A 22,634-nucleotide genomic window follows, 5' to 3' on the forward strand; every position below is an offset into this window, starting at 1 on the left:
GGCAAATCACTGAGGAAAGGAACAGCCGCGTTTTTTGCCCCCCTTTTACTCAATTCTTATGGGAGATAACATTGCGGCGTTTCCTCAAGTGCGGTTGTTCCTTTCCAAGAGGATTTGCCGCGTGGAATTTCGTGCAAATGCGCGTTTGGAACATTACAAAGGCCGCGCGGTGTATCATATTCAGCAAACCAGTCAATATATACCTGCAGCGACGCCGCGCTCACGCTGTGTACCACATGCGTGCATTTTTCATGGTGCTTGTACTCAATACACGACGCGACCGCTCCCGGGGTAAAAATATTAAACGACCACAGTGTCGATATCAAGCGTCAGACACGTCACACAAAAAGCATTCGAAACCACTATACATTCTCCATTTTTTCAACCTAATCAAACGCGAACACGTAAACAAATGCACCAGGTCAAGCCGTTTGCTTCAAAATATGTCAAAATCTCAAAACATAAACAATCGAGGGGTCTTTCGATGGAAGCTTATCGAAAACATATTGATTTTCGAAGTGGGCACTTTTTTTGTCACTGTTTTTTCTTTAATATAAATTGATTATTTTTTTCTTTGAGTTGAACTCTTTTTTTATCATTGTTCGGTAAGTAAAACTTGAAAAGAATATTAAAAAAAAGTTCTAGAAAAAATTACAGTGAGCTTACTTTAATTTCAACCAAAAAAAATGAGAGAAATTATAAAAATGATGAGGTGGGCACTTTATTTTGCCTATCAGTGTACATACGACCACAGTGTCGATATCAAGCGTCAGATACGTCCTCATCAATGTGGATTCGTTTTTTATTGGTTTCTCTTCGGCGCATCTTCCGAAAACATCTGTTTTTCTTGTGTTTTATTTTGCTTCATTCGCCTCCCTCCGCAACTTGCCTCCCTCTTTCAATGACACACCGGTTGCTGATCACACAACCGTCATCATCATCATCAGTCGAACGGTGGAAAGTGTCAAGTGATGATGTGTTGTTGATAAAAAATTTTCTCGCTGCAGCGATTTCGATTGACCAGCAGTGCGAGTGTCGTGAATTTCGCGTAAAAATCCAGTGAATTTACAGTCTTTCCGATCGGCAACAGGTGAAAACCGATACCCCCGAACGTTGTCCTGCGGAGGATGATCGAATCATGATCGGGCTATTCTGGTTTCTGGTGATTATCGTGCTGATCTATTTGGCCATTACTTGGTAGGTTGATGAGGGCGGCGGTGCTCCCGTTCGGGGCCGCAAGTGGCGTTCCACTAACAATTACATTGCCGATAAGATTTCTATTGGGTAATTGGGCAATAACATTTTCTCTCCCGTAGGCTGCTACCGCAATGCATCGGGTACATTTTGAAGCGAAAGTTCAACATCAAAATTCGCTTCGGCCGGATTAGTTTGCCGTTCTCGCTCCGGGATGTGAACGTTTGCAAGAGTGGCTTCTCGGTGGTAAGTGTATATTAAAGTTTGTTTGTTTGTGTTCCCAATTATGCAATTAATAATCGAATTTCCAACGGTAGTTAATTTAAATTTAGAATTCAATCCACGGCGCAGTGGCATTTGCTTTTTGACCCCGCCATGGCATGATAATTAATTTATATTTATGAATCATTGCGTGTCTGATTTTTATCTAATCGATATTTATCAGTCTTTCTCGTCGTATGCGCGTCTACATTCATAATCGTGGATATAGAACAATTGGAGGATTAATTTTTATCAATATTAACAAAATTCGTCAACAATATTCCTGATTTTATTTTGAAAAGCTCGTTTCTCAGGATTTCCGCAACAAGTATTGAATAATCAGTAAACGATTTTTCTTCTCGTGAATTTTGATAATCTTCAACATTTTGAAGTGTTCACAATAATTATTCAATGATTCATCATAAATGGTTCAAGTTTTTTATTTTTTTTTTAATTTTTGTAATTCTTAATGATAACCTGTTAGTGAGTACCTTATATCAGGTCAAGCAAACGACTGTTGTAGATTTTTCAACTTAAACTAGATTCTTTATGGCTGTTTTAAATGTGGATAGTGTTGGTTTTTGTTTTAGTTCGAGCGATAGACCATTCCAGCGGGTAGCACCATATACTAGAAGGCTTTTTCCAGTGGATGTTGTGTGCCGGGGGATAATACAACAACGAGTCCTTTCCAGCTGTCCACGCTGTAGATGCTGTAGAATGTACTCGGGTTGTTCCTTGTTGTAGTATGCTTGCCTCATGAACATGCAGATACGTAGTTGGTAGTTGAACGGCAAATCATGTCGAAGGATCGAGTTTCTTACGGCTGCAGTTAAATCCCTACGTCGCAAGTTGAACACAAACCTCACAGATAACTTGTAGCACATCAGTATAGTTGTTCTTTAAGACCAGCCGCAAGCCCAGGATAATATACAATATCGGCGTATGTAAAGACGGGTGCATTGAAAGCACTGGAGCGAATCTACGAAACGTACGCAGGATGTTGTATGTCTTCGTTACCACGTCGTTAACTTGGTGGTTCCATGATAAGTTATTATCTAGCTGCAATCCTAGGTTTGTCACCTTGGTGGACAAGGGCACTATTTCGCCGCTAAACGTAACGGCAGTAGTGGGATTAACAGTCCTAGTTCTGCTAAAAATTACAGCCTGGGTCTTCTTCGGATTGGGAGACAACCTGTTTACGCTAGCCCAGTTGTGTATTGCCTCAAGGTCTTCGTTGATCGCTTGGACAAGTGCACCAATGTCACTTGCCGGTCCAGAAATATATATTTGAAGATCGTCGGCGTAAAGATGATTGATTAGAGATGGCGGCAAGTTGTTTATGTACATGCTGAACAATAAAGCGCTCAAACAGGACCCCTGCGGTGTACCATCGAGGACATCACGTTCTTCGGACATTCCGTCATGAATGCGAACAGATTGTCTTGTGCGCTCCAAAAACGACGGTATCAGGCTACAGGCAGCTTGAGAGAAACGGAATTCATCACGGAGTTTTGCTTCCAAGATCCGATGGTTTACACAGTTGAAAGCCAGAGAAAAGTCAACTACCGTGGAGGGCCCATATTCTGCGCATCTAAGACTTTTTCAATTTCAATCAGCTGTAACAAATTCCAATTCCAAATCGAAACGATTTGGCTGAATTTTTGACTGCACATAGTTATTAGCTTTGTAAATGAGGGAAAAATATAATTCTTATACAAAACACTCAATTTGTATGTAAAATCATGAAAATTCTAAAGTGTGTCTGTTCCTAATTCTGCGTACCCTTTTTTGGAATGTTCCTTATTCTGCGCACTAATGTTCCTAATTCTGCGCACATAGGAAAAACTCTAAAAAGATAACATATTGTAATGAGAACATGATTCATAGATGAAATTCAATTGAATTCTTCATTTTCAACTTTTATACGACATTACGACCATATTGGAACTTTGCATGTCCTCAACATTGATACTACCTACTTTGATTACTAAGCAAAGGGAATTTTAATCATAATACACAAAAGGATTTTGTAGCATTATCGAATACTACTACGTAAAGCTTTTCAGTTATTCGCATATGCACATTTTAGTAAAATTTACTTTTATTTCTAAAGGCAATATACACTTTTTCTTTTTTTTTTCAAATAGTTTATTTATGGCTCGATCGTTTACCTAAAAACTTAACAGAGCCGACATCTTGTCGAATAGTTACAAAAAATATTCAAAAGATTACATACATATTAATAAAATCGCATTTGGGTGCACTTCTTTCTCGGTCGCGGCACGGAACCAGAGCTTGAATCACCACCAGAAGCTGCGAATTGAGCCCGTCGCTGAGCCACCCTAGCGTTTGCCGATGTATCCTGGCTTTTGTTGACCTCCTCTTTAGATGTGTCTTCTTTCCGATTCATCTCATTCCTAGCTGTAGGCATGTTATTGCTTCCATTCGGTTGCACCTGATCCACATCCAAAATGTCCGCGTTTTGGACGATGATTTCTTCCTCCAGAACTTCTATTATATCGTCCTGCACAGTGTCTTGCGAATCCATATCCACTGGTACAACGACCTCTCCAGACACTATCCCAGCGTACGTAAGTTTCTGCGTGTTTTCCCGAACTTGTCGTTGAGGGCAAGAGTCCCTCCGATGCCCTTCCGCTGGACATAAGAAGCACGTCTCCTTCAGGCCTTCATAGTAAAGCCTCCCTTTTCGGTTACAAACGTCGATCCATGACGGGATTTTTGTTGCAACCTCCATGAAGACACCACGAACTCCGTTGTGCAAATGATCGAGGCCAAGCCCCGCGGGGAACTTCTCTCGAACCACGTGTTGCACTTTCCCAAATTTTTCCAGTTCCGAAGACAAGCTCTTATCCGTTATCTCCGGCGGCAAATCGAACACACGAATGTATTGCATATTGACGCCCGCAATTGTCATCCGGACTTCTATTGATTGCCCGTTTGAATAGGCGAATCTTCTAGCCTCCGTGTTCTTCCGCAACGATTCGTCCATGGCATCCCGCGACACGAACTTCACGAACAAAGAACGATCGTGTGCCGTTTTATATGCAGTTTCCATCTGCCGCAAGTCAGTGTTCAGCGTCTTCAAAAACGCAGCAATTTCCGCCCAGGACGGCCTTGGGCTACCCGGCGGGAAGCGAAACTGCACCGTATTAACGAACGTTTCGTTCATTTCAATCATTTTTGGTGCTTTTCTACGACACCACCAACGAACGACGGTATGATCGACCGACACACAAAGCAAAGCGATACGCGATATTCAATGCCTAGCAGCGCAAGCCGGAGGCAAAAAAAAACTACCTGAGCAAAGAGCACAATCCGTCTGCATCGAACAACAGCAGCGACAGAACTGATATACACTTTTTCGCCATGACAAGGTGGCACAATCTTTGTTTGCAAACTGAGACTTCTTTCTTATCTAACTCCAGGGTTTCCACTGTTTAACCCTTATGTGGCCGACAGGGTACCCGGGTACCCAGCGCCCATTTAAAAAGCACGGTGTAGAAAAAAGCAAAAAAATTGACGGACACATAACGGTTAACGTTGAACTTTTCGTCATTGAAATCATCGTCATCATCAAATATTTGAAAGCAGTTTTTTCGTTCAAAACAAAAGTTTTTGCTATGAAAATATATTCACTGTACTCCACATGAGGAATATAATGCAGTGAATATATTTTCATGATCCTTGTTTTGATTTGCAGCGAGAAAACTGCTTTTTATTTTCCGAAAAATGATGACGGATGCTTGAGCCTTAAGAAAATTCCATGTAAACTCACATCATATATCACATCACATCATTTGACAAATGCTTGCATGCATACATAAAATTTCCCCCGAGGTTGATAGCAAATGTTCAAAATAAGTGGTTAGTCCGGTCGAACTATCATCAGATCAAAAATTCAAAAATCGTAAATTAGCCTTTAAAGTTCATAAACTAACTTGTTGAGCCGTAATTACATTCACCGGATTGCTAGAAACATAGAATATCCTAGTTATAACTATGGTGGCATTAATATGATGTTTGTTTAATAATTATATGTTCAAAACTTAGTGTTGAAATGTCTGCGCAGAATTAGGACCACCATTTAATACCGGTTCCTAATTCTGCGCACCTAAGAAGAACAAGAAGATTAAAAAAATAAGAAGAAAACTCAATTGTTTTTTGCCGATTCTGATTCCTCGAAGACAGCAGTACAGGATGCGCATGGAAAAGCAGACATTCTCTTCATTATTTATGTCGCAAAATGCTTCAGTTCATGAAGCAACTTTTCAGCAATTTCGTTAACGGACACAGATTTCATTCAATTTACAGTACTTGCAACACCATTTTATTCTTTTACAAAATAATGATCGTTGATTTGAAAATTTTTTCTTCACAAACTTTTTCATTACTATTGAAGCAATATTCAAAAAATATATTTGAAGCTAATATTGAACTAGCGTCCGTGATTTTGTGGTATATTCGAGAAAGTGCACCGAATTAGGGACTGCGCAGAATTAGGGCCGGTCACGGTACCACCATAAGTGTGCAATGATTTCTGCTAAAACCGTCGTAGATATCGTGGACTATAGATAGTAGAGTAAACATAGATCCGTGTTGATGAATCCGTTGTATCCAAACGAACTGTCAAAATCTGTATCCAAACGAGCATGACGTCACGATTTGGATAACATCAATGGAGCGCATGACGTCATATTCAACCGTCGCACTCTTGAAAATTACTACTTACACGCTTGAAACATTTTAGTCAGCGGTGTCCGCGGATCTATGTTTACTCTACTATCTATATCGTGGACTACCTTTCCCAGGGTAGTGCACTATGGGCCAGAAATCAAAATTCCGCGACAAAATTCAAAAAAGTTGTTTTTTTTTTTAAGATCATGCAATTTTCATATATGTATGATTGTTTGGGCTATGTTTGATTGTATACCGACTGATTTTTTAAATTTGTGGCTAAATTGTATCGTTTTTTGTACGGAGGAACTTCTTATAAGCGAAAATTCTCTTTAAGTTTAAATTACAATTTTACAATGTTTACTCAAATTGTACAGTTTATTTGCCAATTTGTTCAAAAAGTAGAAGTATTCGACCGTATTCGACATGCAACCGATCTAGGAAGCTAGTTCAGACTCTTCTTTTCCGGATGCTACTGGACTTTTTTGCGGGAATTTGCGGGAAACCAAGATAGAATGATTTAAGCGCATGCGTTAATTTTACAATGTTTGTTTGTTTATTATCGACACTTTACACAATTGTGCATTCGTGTCATTCTGGAAGGTTTCGTTTCAGGTAAGACTGTGATTGTAGACGTTTAAATCAATATCACACACTTACTCAAAGTGCAAAATTTCGGTACATCAATTCGTGTGGTCAATTATGATTTTTAATAATCTCAATTTATGTATAGATGTCATGTATGTATAGTTTTTGGTGAAAAAACTCGCAGCTCAGGTGTTTCAGATGTCCGGCATTTGGCAGAATGCAACTTGGCCGAATTATGTTCAAAATAATTCAGATACCTCTTTTCACATTCTAGCTGCTAATTTGATCATCATTAATTTTTCCTTCTTCCTTCCTCCAATCATTGACTATTCTTTCTTATTTTACAATTCAGGGATTAGTTGGCGTTAAAACTGTCAAAATTTTATCAAAGATTTTTCCTCCTTTAAATCAAAGGGGATTATTTTGAGTTATACTGACGTGGTGAACAGTGGCACGATCATTTCTTCTTCAGCCAAACGGCATTCAGCCAAATGACGTTCGGCCAAATGACTTGAAGTCGGTATTTGAACAATAAATTGTGTTCGTTCTTCAATCATATGTACAAGTGGGATGGATATATTTGCGATTAGGGAAAAGATTTTATTTTCCTTATAATATCTAAAATACCGTGTCATTGATAGGCTCGGTAGCTAAGTCGGTAAAGCACTTGTGTAGCATGTAAGGGTCGTGAGTTAAAATCTCACTTGAGCTGTGGATTTGTTCCTAATTTCACTAATAATGTATCCATCTGTACATATGTATGTACTTTGAGTTTATTTAATATTCTAATTGATCACACGGATTGATATACCGAAACTTTGCACATTGAGTAAGTCTGTGGTCTTGATTTAAAAGTTTTTAATCACATTTATATTTGAAACAAAACCTTTCAGAATGAAAGTTGTTTGTTCCTTTGTATATTGTAAAGTCATAGCGTCGTAATGGCAAGAGTTGATGATTATTGAAGCACAGCGTGAAAAAGGGGCTGGGACCATTTGGGCAGGAGCACCTATTTTGGTCACTTGCTGCTATAACTTAGTCAATTCTGAACCGATTGACTTGATTTTTGAAACACGATTAGATAGGCACAGTATCTTGCCTTGTTCAAAAATTCAAGTCAATCGATTTGAAATTGACTGAGTTATAGCAACAAACGACCAAAATAGGTGCTCCTGCTCTAATGGTCCCAGACCCTTTTTCACGCTGTGCTTCAATAATCATCAACTTGGCTTCCCGCAAATTCCCGCAAAAAAGTCCGGTAGCATTCGGAAAAGAAGAGTCTAAACTAGCATTCTAAACCGGTTGCATGTCGAATACGGTCGAATACTCCTACTTTTTGAACACATTGGCAAATAAACCTTAAAATTTGGGTAAATATTGTAATTTTTTTTCAAACTTAAAAGTATCGCAATTTGTGCATCAAATATGCAAAATATACTAAATTAACTTTTAGGAAATGTATGTGTTATATTTTTTAATCACATTTTTCACCACAAATCACATTTTTCTTAATATTGGTTAAAATCGAGAATTTTCGCTCATAAGAAGTTTCTCCATACAAAAAACGATACAATTTTGTTACAAATCGAAAAAAAATCAGTCGGTATATAATCAAACATAGCCCAAACAATCATACAAATATGAAAATTAATTGATCTTAGAAAAACAACTTTTTTGACTTTTGTCGCGAAATTTTGATTTCTGGCCCATAGTGCAGTGGTCGTACTATATCCTTTACGATATCCCGATTGGAACCTTGCTAAAAGTGAAGCAGTCGGATTGTTGATGTGGTCTGTGATTTGTCCTAGCAAAACCTTCTCCAATATTTTCGAAATGGCAGGCAGGACACTGATAGGCCAGAAGTCTTTAGGTTGGGTAGGATTATAAACTTTGGGGATCGGTGTAATAATCGCTTTTTCCAGCAGGGCGGAAAGAACTTCGATGATCGAATTGAAAAGATGGCTAAGTGTGGGTAGTATAGGGGCATAGGAGCTTAATGAACGAGATCGAGATACCGTCTGAACCAGTAGCGTTAGTATCAATTTCATAGATTTTACGACAGATTTCCTCAACGATCGTGTGACAAAAGTCGAAACATGGTTCTCCATGATCAACTGTAGTACGATGGGGTGGTTTAGTCGTTGTATTAAATCGCGTTCCATTTTGTAGCTGCTCATGGCCTTCACTGAAGAAAACGTTTAGTTCATTAGCGTTGATATTTTCTGCAGGTGTACCTTTCTTCGAATTGTTGTGAATCCCTTCTCTCTTTAAGCTACTCCATAGCTTCTTCGCTGGCAAGGTATGATCGAAATGCATCTCGGCATACCGCTTTTTTTGCTGTGTAGATAAGAGAGTTCGCCCTGTCTCTTCTCCTGGTGTAGTCCAACCACTGGTTATCTCCTCGAATCCTGTTTGGGTTGCGTGAATATAGAGCGTACGCCAAATTTCTGAGTTCGATCGCTCTTTTGATTTCTTCCGTTATCCAGGGTGTTTGTTTATCGCGTACAACCAGCGTACGCTCCGGAGCATGATGTTGTAGCAGGGCTTTCAGCTCAGACCTCAGAAACTCGGCTTTGGTTGACGTATCCACAGCAGCATAGAAAGGCTCCTAAACATTGGCTTGAAAATCGGCCTGTAGCCGGAGAGGGTCGATAACTTGCATGTTTCGTACTCTGATGGTGTGGGGAATGGGTCGGCGTATCCTGATATTGGCAAGAAGGTAGGCCACTTCATGATCGGAAATTGTGTTTGCAGTCAACGTTTTTGATTTAATTACGTTTTCCGGTGAGTCTACAATCAGCAGGTCTATTGTTGTCGCGGAGTTTTCGGTTACACGTGTGGGGCCCGTTGGTAGAATCGTACGATCGAATGTTGAGTTTACGCGGTTGAGTGCTGTTAGATTCGATGATGGCTGGAGAGACCTGACGTTGATGTTGAAGTCCCCTACAATAAACAGCTTATCGAATCCGAAGCCAAGCAGATCGATAAGAACCTTTTCATAAACTTGACTGAAATGGGGATTGGTGCAAAGCGGATTGTAAAAGGACACTACGCAGATGCTTAGCTCGTTGATCCAGAACTGGATAGCAAGAAATTAGGCTTAGGCTAACGGGGTACGGGGATCGCCAGATTGAAGACAGATTTGGCAACTGGTGTGGCTTTTATACCCTTGTGAACGTAAATTCCGATTCCACCACAGGCTCTTGTTACGCGACCGTAGTGAATGCCGGACGAAATTGTAGGCCGGGATGCGTACAGGGCCGACTGGACTAGACGATTTTAGCTTGGTTTCAGTTACTGCGAAAACGTGGTACTGGTTGTTGCCAAGTAGTAGTTTTACGCCATCAATGTGGTGTTCTAACCCACGAAAATTGAGGTGGCCAATACGTAGATTAGAGTTTTGATTTCTAGACATGTATATGCAATGCATCTACAACATTGCATTCAATCATAGACTTAAGATAGAAGTTTTTTTTTCAAAATTGTCTTAGTAAATCCTAGTAAAATTCTTTACTTTAAAGAGCAATGCCAGTTAAAATTCTGGTAATAGAGAACATTATTAAGACGCTCTGATATACCTAAATACAAACCTTAGAGGAAATCTTTGAATGTGTGATTCTCGGACCCTGTGTACCTCTACGATAGAGTGAATTGAGTTTGTGTAGGTACCTTTGAAATCCGATCTTTAGGGCTTATCTTTTTACATATATGAGTATAGCAACTACTACTTGTAGTTTTCCTCAGTATAAATTTTTAGGCAAAATTCTGATATAATTATTGATAGACTTACTGGAAGAACAATTATTGGAGGCAATTTTACAGATTGAATGACTATTGCATTCTGACGAGTTGTTTCTGATAATACTTTAAGGAATCTATGTGACGTAATACGGAGGAAGGTAATACGAAACGACACAGCCCAAACAACAACCAACAAATTTTATTAAATTGAATTAGATTCTGTATACTACGGTGTCATGACGTGCAATAGTATTGGTGTTTCAGAAGCGCTCATGACAGATGTTCAACGCTTAATAATACGGGGTCGTTTTGCTATTCATATCTCCATTCGCTGTCCCTCGACTCGTCCAAAGTCTCGTGATGACAAAACTACAGTCGATCCTGTCAAGCGATCCATCGATCATATTGAGCAATCAATGCCAGCTGCCGGCAACTCCTGGCTTGTGCGTCGCAAGGAAACAGGCAGCATAACCCGCAGCTTGAAGGTTCAGAAGTCGCAGGGCCACGATGGAGTCAGCAATTGGCTGCTAAAGCAGCTTCCTCGGAAAAACTTGTTGGTTCTTGTTGGCCAAAATCTTCTCTGCTTGCTTAAAACTATGCTACTTTCCCGCTGAATTGAAATTCGCAATAGTTGTCGCGATTCCAAAACCAAAGAGGATGCCTCTGTTTCATCAAACTACAGGACAATCAGTCTACTCCCGTCCCAAGTCCAAGCAAACTTTTTGAGCGCATCATATTGAATCGTATCGAAAAACATATGGAAACAACTCGTATTATCCCACACGAACAGTTCGGCTTCCAAAAGGGTCACTCTACAAATCACCAAAACATCCATTTGGTGAAATAGGTTAGGCGTAATTTTCAACAAGGAAACTCGGACCCGAGTTTCCAATCCAACCAAGTCATAGGCCATTTCTTCACGCGTCGACGGAGCCCAAGATACCTACCTCAGGTCCAAATATCTTGTGATGGTGTTGACATATCGTAGACCCTAACCGGAATTACCCTGGATCAGAAGCTGAACTTCGGTTGCCATGTGACAAACAGTATTCGGAAATGTGGCATAACCTACTAACAAATCACTCTACTCGCTCGTGAAGAGGCGCTCTCGGCTACACCCCAATATCAAGGTGCTCCTATACAAAACCGTCTTTAGGCCTATGGATTTCCCGCTTGTTTCGGATGCGTACAAAGTCATTGAAACAAAGTCCAAATCAAGCAAAACTGCATTCTAAAGCTGCTAGTACACAGGGTCAAATATTTGTCCGAAAAAAAACCAATGCTCAAACATCTTGTTTGACTCGATCAAATTTTCATTAGTGTCAAACTGATGTTGTTTCTTGAGTTCTTACCTTGTCAAATATTTGACCCTGTGTACTACTGGCCTAAAGATGATGCTGGACTTGAGCCCGTTCCATCCGACTGACGAGGGCTCTTTTACAAAAGTTGGTCGCATAGTTTTGTTGTACTGTGGTATTAGTTTTTAAGCTTTCCTTTTCTATTCCGTTTTTCAATAGCTAATTCGAAGGTTTTTGTTTGTATTCTCGTCATGTTGATTTATAGTTGGTAGGGTGGGGCGAGGCAAGATGGGTCACCTAAGGATGGATCACCATAACTTTGTAAATACAAATCGTATAGGTTTGTATTCGTCCGCTACTCTTTAATACACTAGTTAGCTATGCTAAAAGTCGATAAAAAGTTTATTAAATACAAAATATGATGTTAAACAAGCAGTTTTAAAAAGTAATCGATTTTGCGCCGTGAAAAAAGTGCGGGGCAAGATGGGTCACCTTTTGAGTAATTCACATTTTCTCAACGATAAACGTCAAAATATAAGATTTGTTCCGCGTTCATATATGCTCCATATCCATACTGAGTAAACAAGAGCTACATACTAGTAAACATTTTATAAATTTATTTGGAATATAAAAAACTTTACGATTTGAGTGGTCCTAAGGTGACTTGAAAATCGATGTTTTCACTAAAAAAAATATCACAAATTTATGTTATAATTTTGAGCATTCATTCCGCTTGATTGAAGTCATTTATGAGATAGTCTTGTTATAAAAAATGAATAACTTTTGAATGCTCCAAAAATACGTTCAAAATTGAAGGTGACCCATCTTGCCCCGCGACCGTTTAGGAGATTATATGGAATGATCGAATCGCATAAGAAAAAATGACTAAAAACCATTTTATTTTTTATTTCCAATGAGAGTGAATAATGTTTCAATCAATGCCTCAAACTTTTGTAGGTCATCTAACAAAATTATTAACATAATCAAAACATGAGTAATGCGCCCGAAAATGGCACTGACCCATCTTGCCCCGCGACCCATCTTGCCCCGCCCCACCCTATGTTATAAATACTAAATGTACTTTTGTCTAATGGAATCGATGTTAGGAATGCTATATCACGATGAAGAAACTAATACACAAAAATGTGTTAGATAAATCTACGAAATAAATAATAATAATAATAATAATAATAATAATAATAATAATAATAATAAAAAGTCTCGTGGAGAAGTCTGCTTTAGTAGGTCGGCTCAACGTGACTCTGCTTCTCTATTTGGGAAATTTGTTCCAATGATTCTTGCTTGACTTCGGCTCGATCACACCACCAGGTCTCTAACGAAGTGATGCTTTAAAGTAATATTTTACATTTCGCAATAGCTTTCTATGTTTAGATACGCTCAATTAATATAAGTTGACCAATTTTCAGCAAATCGATGAAATCTGCATACGCAGCAGTTTCTTCAATTCGGAAGTCACCAAGCTGTTGTCGATAAATATTCGAGACATCCGGGTCAACAAGGATATAAATCGACGCCAGCAGCCCCAGTTCCAAACTACGGCTGGTCAGACATCGAACCAGCAGTCCAATGCCGAACCTGATCCGTTTCTGGGCTCAACGCGTGCAGGTGGACGAAAGATCTTGGACTTTCGTGAGAAGAAGGTCCATCCGATGATCATCAAATTTGCCCAGTTTATGGCCGTTCACATCAATAATGTGTCGATTGCCCTGTTGAACAATGATCACGATCCCGGATGGCTACTGCATGCTACCGCCAAGGAACTCCATCTGGACGGAAGTCTGGTGCATAACACTAAGACTATGTTGGTTTCGGCGGCGCTTTGCGATGCACAGGCCAAAATTCTTCGCCACTGTCAGGCTTCTAAGAAGCTGGAAAAGTCTCGGCTGGGTGACTCTCAGCCTTGTCTGGGAGAACTCAGTTTTGGAATAGCGTTGGATAGCGTGCTGGTAGCCCACGGACCCATTTCGCTTGAAAAGCTGCAACTGGCCATGACCAATACCAAAGTGGTTGTCCACGGAGGACTTTACGAGTTCATCAAGGATGCTCAAAGCCAGAAACGTCGCCACCAGATGTTCCTTCGCCAGAATAGCATTAATTTGGATCAGGTTCCGATGTTCGACGGAGAAAAGACCAGTGGAAGCGAGACCTACCTCCGCATTGCACCCATTATTCCGAAAAATTTCGCCATCAACATCGAGAATACAACCATTTCGGCCGTGAAAGAGAACAGCTCTAATGATTTCGCAGTCACGCTTCAAACGTTTACAATAACCGGCAAATTTAACAGTAGGAACGCCTCGGATGAATTCCGAATGCCGATGTTCTACGTGGGAACGCAGCTGCAGCAGCTGGAAATCGACACAATGCAGGAGAAGCTGCTCTACCTGGAGCAGTTCAGTGTGGATGCCAAGCTGGAGAAGGACCTGGTGAATATCTACTCGAAGCTGGCTTCGTTCCGGATGATTTACCATCACAAGGAGATCTACGGGTGGATCAGTAAGAATTTCTTCTCCAGCGAGCGCTTGGCGCGGCAAATGAATCCGAAGAGTTTGAAGCTGGCCACCGGCGTGGGTGCCGGCGGGGCAGGAAAAGTGACGGGAGCTGGTGGTGCTGGGGGAATGTGGGAGGAAATTTTCAAACGAGTGGTGATCACTGGGTGTGCCGAGCTGTGGAATGTTACTTCGGTGTTCAAGTTCGGGCCGCAAGTGGTAAGTTGGAGGCCGTTTTGGAGTTGCCGTATTCTTACAGTTTATTCATTGTTCCAGGTTTCATCGATCTGTTGCAACCACACCAAACTGTTGCTGGATCAGTTTGCGGAAAGTCGCAGCAGTGCGTACGACAGTCGTCTGCTGAATCAAGTTCTGCAGAAACGTCACTGGAGTGCCGAGCTGCTCATCGAATCCCTGTGGTGGTCCCTCAGCGGCAGTGCATCTCACAAAGACTTTGGCCAAAGTCTCAAAAAGAGCCACATCCGCGGCAGTCCCTTTTACGTCGGGGTAAGTTTGATCAAGTTGAGCAGCTATGGCGATGCAACGAAGTTGGACTTCACTATCCACACGTTCCGCACGGAGTACAGTCCGGGACTGGCCGAATATCTGGTGCAGGCAAAGCAGTGCTTGGAACAGTATCGATCATCGCATCTCTCTCGTCGTGGATCGATCAACTACTCTTCCCAGGACAGTCAGTCAGAGATGAGTGGATCACCTTCCAAGCGGCCCAAGCCTGGTCTGCTGGTCAATGCCAAGGTGACGGACATCACTAGTTTCTTCTTCAACAAGTACGATACGTGCATCTTGGCAAACTTGAACGAGTTGTCCTTGGCGAAAACTCCGGCCATCAACGTGGTCAAGCTGGATCAATTTCACATGGAGGTGCTGGATTTCAGAAACATCAGCGGGTCGGACTTTGCGGTGGCGGAGCTGCAAAATATGTTTGCCAACTTTAAGGTCATCCGGCTGGAGCACACGGAACACAGTAAGCATCCCAAACTGGCAATCCACTTCCTAGAGGACACCGGTGCCATGTGGAATGCCAATCTTCACATGCATATCGTGACCCTATTCGGTGAAATCAAAGAACTCAAGGCAGCCTTGAAGACGAAAGAGATGGCTCAACCTCCGTTGGAACTACCGACCGAAGCACCTCCTAAGACCTCATCGGCAGACAAAAAATCATGGATTATCGATGTCTACGCGGAAGGAAGTGCAGAGTTTGCGATCAAGATCAGCGATCGGCATTCGATGCAGATCTACAGTGAAAATTTGTACGTCAGCCGAAAAGATCGGTGGTTCATATCGTTCGAGAACATTTTTATCAAAATCGACGATCAGCATATCTTTACATTTAAGGACGTGGACAGTCAGCAACTGCCGGAAATGGACGTACTTCGGTCGGAGAGGAAGCATTATGAAAATTTCCGGCTGGCGAGCAATAAGGTTTGGGCGACTTCGATCGGTGTGGTGAGGATCATCTTTCCGTACGATCACGACTTCTACGGGGCTATTGTGAATGAGTTTGTATCGATTTACAAGTGGTTGAAAGTGATTCATGGGTACAAGAAGAAGCCGTTTACGCAGGATTCGCCGTTGCCCAGTGACATGTTTATCCAGATTAAGGAGTTTCTGATGGAGATGAGTGACGATCCGTTCGAGGTGAAGCTAAGAGACAACTACGTTTTATTACTGGACGAGTATAACGAAAGTGTGAAGCGGAAAGAATTGTTCGATCATAAAATAGACCAACTGTGTAAGGAGAGATTGATTTTGCCGGCCGGAACTCTGGAGGAGTTGAACGCCAACTTGATTAAGAAGAACTCCGAGATTTACATTCAGCGGTCGAAGAAATTGGCCGAGACAGGACCTCCCCGTACGCGGTTGATCGCTTGGATCATGACAGATTTGGAAATAATGGCCATGGCTGATCCATCTGTGCATGGAACGGAGAATGCGGTTCGCATGATCCGGGATATCGATGCCGAAAGTCCGTGGCCCGAGGAAGGTATCGAATTCGTCACCCTCTGGTGTCGTGCAGTGAATGTCAGCTGTACAGAATGGAAGTTTATGCTGAGAGACTATCCGCAGCCGATGTTCCATGTGAAGGCAATGCATCTTTTTGGACACTTGGCCGGAGCGGAAATGGCACCACCGAGGAGGGCCAAACGAGACGTGGATATTGAAGTTGGCGATCCTTTCGGAACCCACACGATTCAGCGAAGCATGACTTCGATTAAGTTCTACCACGACTTCGATTGGGAACTGGATTACCTGGCTTACGCGTTCGGACCATGTTGGGAACCGGTTATGGCCCAGTGCAATCTGATGATGGAGAAGATTTCCGCACCGTCCAGAGATCCAAGCCCGCCGTTACCGTTTTGGGATAAAATGCGCCTACTTATGCATGGACGCCTCACGATCATCGCAAAACAGTTTACTATCTTGCTCCATGCATCGCTAGATCCCTATAACACAACCGAGGAAATGGAACTAACTTGGAATAACTGTGGTATCGTGTATACCAACGCCAAGATCATGTTCAAAGGAGACCTCAACGTGTTCGTAAGAACTGCCTCGCGTTACGACGATTGTCGACTTCTGCATCTTCCTAATCTTAAGTTGACCTTTAAGCTGAACTGGATCTGTCTGGCAAACCCGAACGATCACCATGCGGTAATTCCCTGCGCTCCGGACAAACTTCCAGAGTACTCCAGTAATCAGGTGCACGATTCCTTCCGAGCGTTCCGATCGCAAAACCTTAACATTTGGGTATCATTCGAAATTAAGCAGAACGTATCCGATGCAGATATCCCGAACCTGGTACTGTACGGAAGCACACTCCGCTGGTTCGAAAGCTTAAAACTGATTTTGTCCGGTGTAACGAGACCAACCCGACGGGGACCAGTCTTCAACAACGTTCGTCCGCGGAAGAAGCAGCTCAGTCGGCATTACAAACGGGCGAACCTCCAGATGAGCTTGCACAAGTTCCAAATCTTCTACTGGATGTCCCACGCGCTGAATCGAGGATTTCAGCTTAACGGTGGAAGGATCACGTTAAGTTCGGAGCATACGCTAACGCTTTCCCCGATCGATGACGGTCTGATTCATAGGCCGAGGGCCGATTGGGCCATCATGTACATGAACTGTGAGCTGAACGATGCGGAAATCTGGCTGAGAACCACGACTATCAGCGATCGATCCGATGGAAGCTCCGAGAGTATTTCCAACTCGAACGGGGACATCTGTAGGTATTACTTCCTAAGTGTCGCGAAGGTTTCATACGGACGAGAAGCTCTGTTGGCCAATGGCAACGAACGGGAGAAGGACACTCCCACGCACAAGCTGGTAGTGTACGATCTGAAGGGAGCTTGGACAAAAGATAATAGGGATGTGGCATTTGCGTTGTTCGACTCGTTTATGAAGAGCCAGCGACTAAAGAACAACCTGTCTACCGAAGCTTTGAAGTGCTTCCGTAAGGAGGGAAACAACACTCCACTGAAGTCTCGCAACAGTCAGGACAAGGCACATCACTCGGACGGTGGCAGTCGTGGCCAACATATCAACAGCAAGCGTCAGGAGACCTCTGATGGTCTGGTGATGCTGCAGCAGCTGATTTCGGAGGCCGATCACAAATCGGTTGTTTTCAGCGATGATCTTTCCGCACAGACGCGGCAACAGCAGCTGAAGGGGTTGCAGGCCTGCCAAGATGGCGGTGTGTTGCATTATAATTGGTTCATTTCGTTGGTAAACTCTCAGGTATTGCTGAAGGGATGCGAGACTTCGGGATATGTGATATTGAGCGCGGCTAAAGCGGAGATCCTGCAGAGGGTCCATCGACCGGTTTGGAGAGATCACACGATCGTATCCAAAACGACGTGGGTTGGATCGTTAGAATGTATGCAATACTATGCGACGGTCAGCGCCGAGGATGGAGACACTCGAGAGATGGCGGAAATTATGTGGTTGACTGTGGATAACATTCAAGAAAAGGATAAAGGTGCAACTGTGATAAACGAGTTTCCGGATTTACCTCATTTGGTAGGGAGTGGACAAAGTGTAGGCGGAGTGGTTTCGGAGACTGTGGGAGGAGTTTCTGGCGATGTTAGTCGTGACGGTAAGTCACCAATTCAGTTACAACGAATCGTGTCCAGGTGTAAATGTGAGTTCTTCTATGTAAGCTATGGTGAAACAAGTATAGATCCGGGTACAATCAGTGAAGTTCCGGCTCCTCCGGTGGAAGAAAGCCTGAGCCCTTGGGAGAACCAAGATGATCCAGTGGATGCTTTCACTTTGATGCATCATGATCTAGATGTATGTACCAATTCTCTCCAATACGCCATGATCTTGGACATCGTGAACAACTTGCTTCTCCACGTGGAACCACAGCGAAAAGAGGCTTCGGAGAGACTTGCCAGGATGCGATTTCAACTGCAGCTCTACAGCAGCGAAGATCAGAAACGGCCCATTCAGCACATTCAAACGGAAATTCGAGGTTTGATGTCGAAGATCCGTTGCTTGGAAAAGGACATTCACTTTATTACCAAGGCACGCCTCGAGGAAGGTGACAGTGATGAGCTGAGGGTAGAGTACGAAGAAGTTCAGAAGATGATTCGCGAGTTCAAGGAGATGCTGTCGAACAAAAGTGACGAACTGGATATCATGCTGTCGTGTTACAATGAGGCGCAGTTATCGGCATCGAATCGCTTGGCTACTATTCGCAAGGATAAACCGCTGACTATTGTCCGCGCAAATGAAATCTGCTTCAAACATGCTCAGTGGCGGCTTACCGAAGCCGATGGTCAGATTGGAATCGCGGATTTGATCCTTAGCAACTTTCTTTACACCAAAAATTCAAAGAGTGATGACTCTGTGGATCATCTTCTGGAGCTGGGGTACATCCGGATCAACAATCTTATTCCTCGCGATAACTACAAAGAGGTGCTGTGTCCAACGGAGATACAGCGTGATATGCCAGTGGATCACAAACGAGTGCTTCGGGTATTTTGCCGGGAGAAACCTCCGGTAGGAGGAATATCCGTGAAAGAGCACTTTGAAATCAACGTAGTTCCTATAACGATCGCTATTTCCAAGAAGTTTTACAACACCATGTTGAAGTTCTGTTTCCCTGATCGGGACGCTTCGGAAACGGAGGGAAACGACGAGCTGGAAGATGGGGCTAGCACCAGCTCAGGATCTTCGCTGGCAACTAAAACAAGTTCTAAGAAGGCGGTCAGCAGCAGTTCCAAGGGAAAGAAGAGTTCCAAAGATAGCAATTTCTATGTTAAAATTCAGGACGATGTGGAGAAGATGAAGGAGCGTGCCGAGAAGAATAAGCTATTTATTTACATCAAAATACCGGAGGTGCCTGTTAGGGTTAGCTACAAGGGTAACAAGGAGAAAAACATCGAGGACATCACGGATCTGTCGCTGTTGATTCCCACGCTGGAGTACCACAACGTCACGTGGACCTGGCTGGATCTACTGCTGGCCATGAAGTCCGACAGCCGGAAGGTGCTGCTTTCGCAGGTAGGGCTTTCTAGAGGTCGGGTGCAAGTGGACGATGATTTATTGATTGTTTTTTTTTTCCTACAGGCGATTAAGCAGAAACTAAAGCTGAAGAAGGTGCTAGTTGATGAACAGCCGTCTCCACAGGAAGAGGACAAGGCGAAAATGTTGTTCGGCAATCGTCACGCGGTAAGTTTACAAGTGCCTGATTGACGGTATTTTACATTAGAATTCAATAATTACAGTAGAAGTTATTATAAATATTATATTCGATTGTGTTACTTGATCCCAACATGTCAGTTCCCCGAATGTTGTTTCCCCGAACGCCAGCTCTCCGAATTCCAAATTTTCTCGAGAGTGAGTTCTCAGAATGACACGTTTCTTCGAAAGTTTATTGGTTGGAAATTATCCATGACCAAACAAGTCTCAAGTTGAATAATCATTAGGAATAAGAGCCAAGAGAAAGGACGAGCAGCATTGCACATATGTAGCAATATTATTATTATTCTCATTGAGCTTTTTTTCCAAAAGGAGGAGGAGCAATATAACTGCATAACAATGTTTCGGGGAAATGTCTGATTCGGGGAAAAGAGTCAATCGGGGAATCAGCGTTCAGGGGAACCACATTCGACATATGGGACAAAGTAACACAGCCATTATATTCGTATAAATCCATATTTTTCTTTTCTTCCCTTATAAATTCGTGTCTTGCTAACTATTACTGCAAATAGAGAGCTCGGAACAAGGTACTGTCGGTCGTTTCGATGTTCTCTCAGTTCTCTTCGTTGCTTGGTACACTGACACGCTTCTAGCACTGTGAATTGTAAATTAAATGCGTTACACGAAACATACACTTAGTCAATTCGCAATAGTTTTTTTTGTCTTCAATAACGCAGTTTCAACGCAATAGAAGTTACTGTAACAATAGCACAAGTTTTTAGTTGTGGCGAAACAGAAAACAAGACAATTATATACAAGCACATATAGCTGAACACAGAAGACTGAAATTATGGAATCATAAGGCTATTATAGAACTGTGATTGGTGAAAATGGCACACAAGAAAAGTATAGCATTATTTGTGTCGGAGAGATATTTAGTACTTATGTATTTAAATCCACCTGTCGAATCACTATTACAGTGTTATGCCACATCAGCCTTTTGGTTATTTCAGCGTTCCGAAATTCAGCCTTGTGTGTTAAGCCCTTCGTGGGTAATCCAAAACTTCAACCGTTTAATTTTTTTAAATTTTAATTGTAAATCGTCGTAACAATTTTAAAATAAATCCTAATTTCCCACTTCTTTGCTTATTTCGTTTCAGCCGGAGAACAAAAGCCTTCGGCGAGGGGTTTTCAAATTCGCTAAACCCTAAGGCTTTTCACACAAGTAAGTGTTTTACAAAACAAACTCTAAATATTTCACTACCACTAGTAGTATTGAAACCACGCAGCACATATTCAAGGTGATCGATTCTAAAAGAACGTATTAGAGAGACTATAACCAAATAATTATTAGGGAAAGTGATTTATTCATCAGCCAAGCTCTAGTCCCAACGAAATACATATATAGACAGAAACAGATGATTGTGACATCACACAGAATTTACTGAACGTTTAGTTTTAACACGTGAAGAGTTTTACGATTTCATCGGCTTCGATTAGATTTTGCATCACTACAGCTAATTTATGGTGATCTTCTATGGTGGAAAGTTTAATATTTACATCACCTCTCTCTATTGGACAATATCATTTTGCAGTAGTTTCAGAAAAATCTTCTTATGATACTACACTTTTCTGTCGTTTGTTTGTTGTTATTTAATATCTTGTGTAGATTCGTAGCTCTTATAGTTTTTAACCTTGTGGCAATGAAAACATTTCATCTATTTAATCTACTTTCCATGGTATCATCTTTCCCTGAAACGTATTCGAAATTCCTTGAGTTTTTCAGCATTTTCAGTAACGTTGTCTTAAAGTGGTTTTCGCTCTAAGCTGTGAAGTATATGGTGAACAATTAACTTCAAAATTGGCTCACTAGATGGCGCAAACGTTGCTGCAATTGTTACATATGGCTGCGGTTCATGAGTCCAATTTCATCAAGGGATCAAGGGATTCATCTAAGTTTTTTTCCTGAACATCCTTCCAGTATTCCTCTCAATATTTAGCATGGCATCCCCTCAAATATTCTTTTAAGGATTCCTTCAGGAACTCCTCCCGGGATTCTTTCAAAAGTTCCTCTCGGTATTCGTAAAGGGATTCCTCCAGAGATTGCTCCAGAATTGTTTCAGGAATTTCACCCGAAATTCTTTTATTGATTTCTCCCGGGGTTTCTTTACAAATGTCTCCTGGGTTTCCATCAAGCGTTCCTCCAGGAATTCCTTCAGAGATTACTCCTGAGATTTCTTTACTGATTTCTCACGGGATTTCTTCTGGCATTTTCCCGGGATTTCTCCGGGATGCCCTCCGGGTTTCCTTCCAGGATTCCTCAATTTCTGTTGGGATTCCTTCAGGAATTTCATCCGGATTCTTTCAAGAATTCCGTCAGTTTTTTTTTCTGAAATTTCGTAAGGAATTCTTATACGGATTTAGGCATTTCTCCCGCGATTTCTTCTGGGATATTTTCCGGCAGTTCATCAGGAATAACTTCATTCATTCCTCTCTGGATTCCTTTAGTGGTTTCTCCCGGGATTTCTTCCGGATTATTTCACGAATTATTCTCGAGGTTCCATCAGGCATCCCTCTAGGATTTTTTTTTGAAGTGTCTTCTGGGATTACTTAGACGATTGCTTCCGGGCTTGCATCAAGGACTCTTCCCAGAATTCCTTCATTGATACCTCCAGGAATT

General features: G+C 42.0%; 1 protein-coding gene across 2 annotated transcripts; it reads left to right on the plus strand.

Moving 5' to 3' along the window:
• The first annotated feature begins 954 nt into the window (after positions 1 to 954).
• Positions 955 to 21,684, plus strand: LOC109623144 (protein hobbit). 2 transcript variants are annotated; one of them, XM_062854193.1, is made up of 7 exons: positions 955 to 1,197; positions 1,317 to 1,440; positions 13,205 to 14,506; positions 14,564 to 19,816; positions 19,883 to 19,984; positions 20,527 to 20,541; positions 21,115 to 21,684. In XM_062854193.1, the coding sequence occupies exons 1-7, from the start codon at positions 1,139 to 1,141 to the stop codon at positions 21,163 to 21,165; spliced, it is 6,906 nt and encodes a 2,301-aa protein (XP_062710177.1). In that variant the 5' UTR covers positions 955 to 1,138; the 3' UTR covers positions 21,166 to 21,684. The 2 variants fall into 2 exon arrangements, with proteins under 2 accessions (XP_062710177.1, XP_019933188.3); XM_020077629.3 differs by lacking the exon at positions 20,527 to 20,541.
• Positions 21,685 to 22,634: the final 950 nt, after the last annotated feature.

The sequence above is a fragment of the Aedes albopictus genome, chromosome 2 (assembly GCF_035046485.1).
Source record: "Aedes albopictus strain Foshan chromosome 2, AalbF5, whole genome shotgun sequence".
Classification (NCBI taxonomy): Eukaryota; Metazoa; Arthropoda; class Insecta; order Diptera; family Culicidae; genus Aedes; species Aedes albopictus.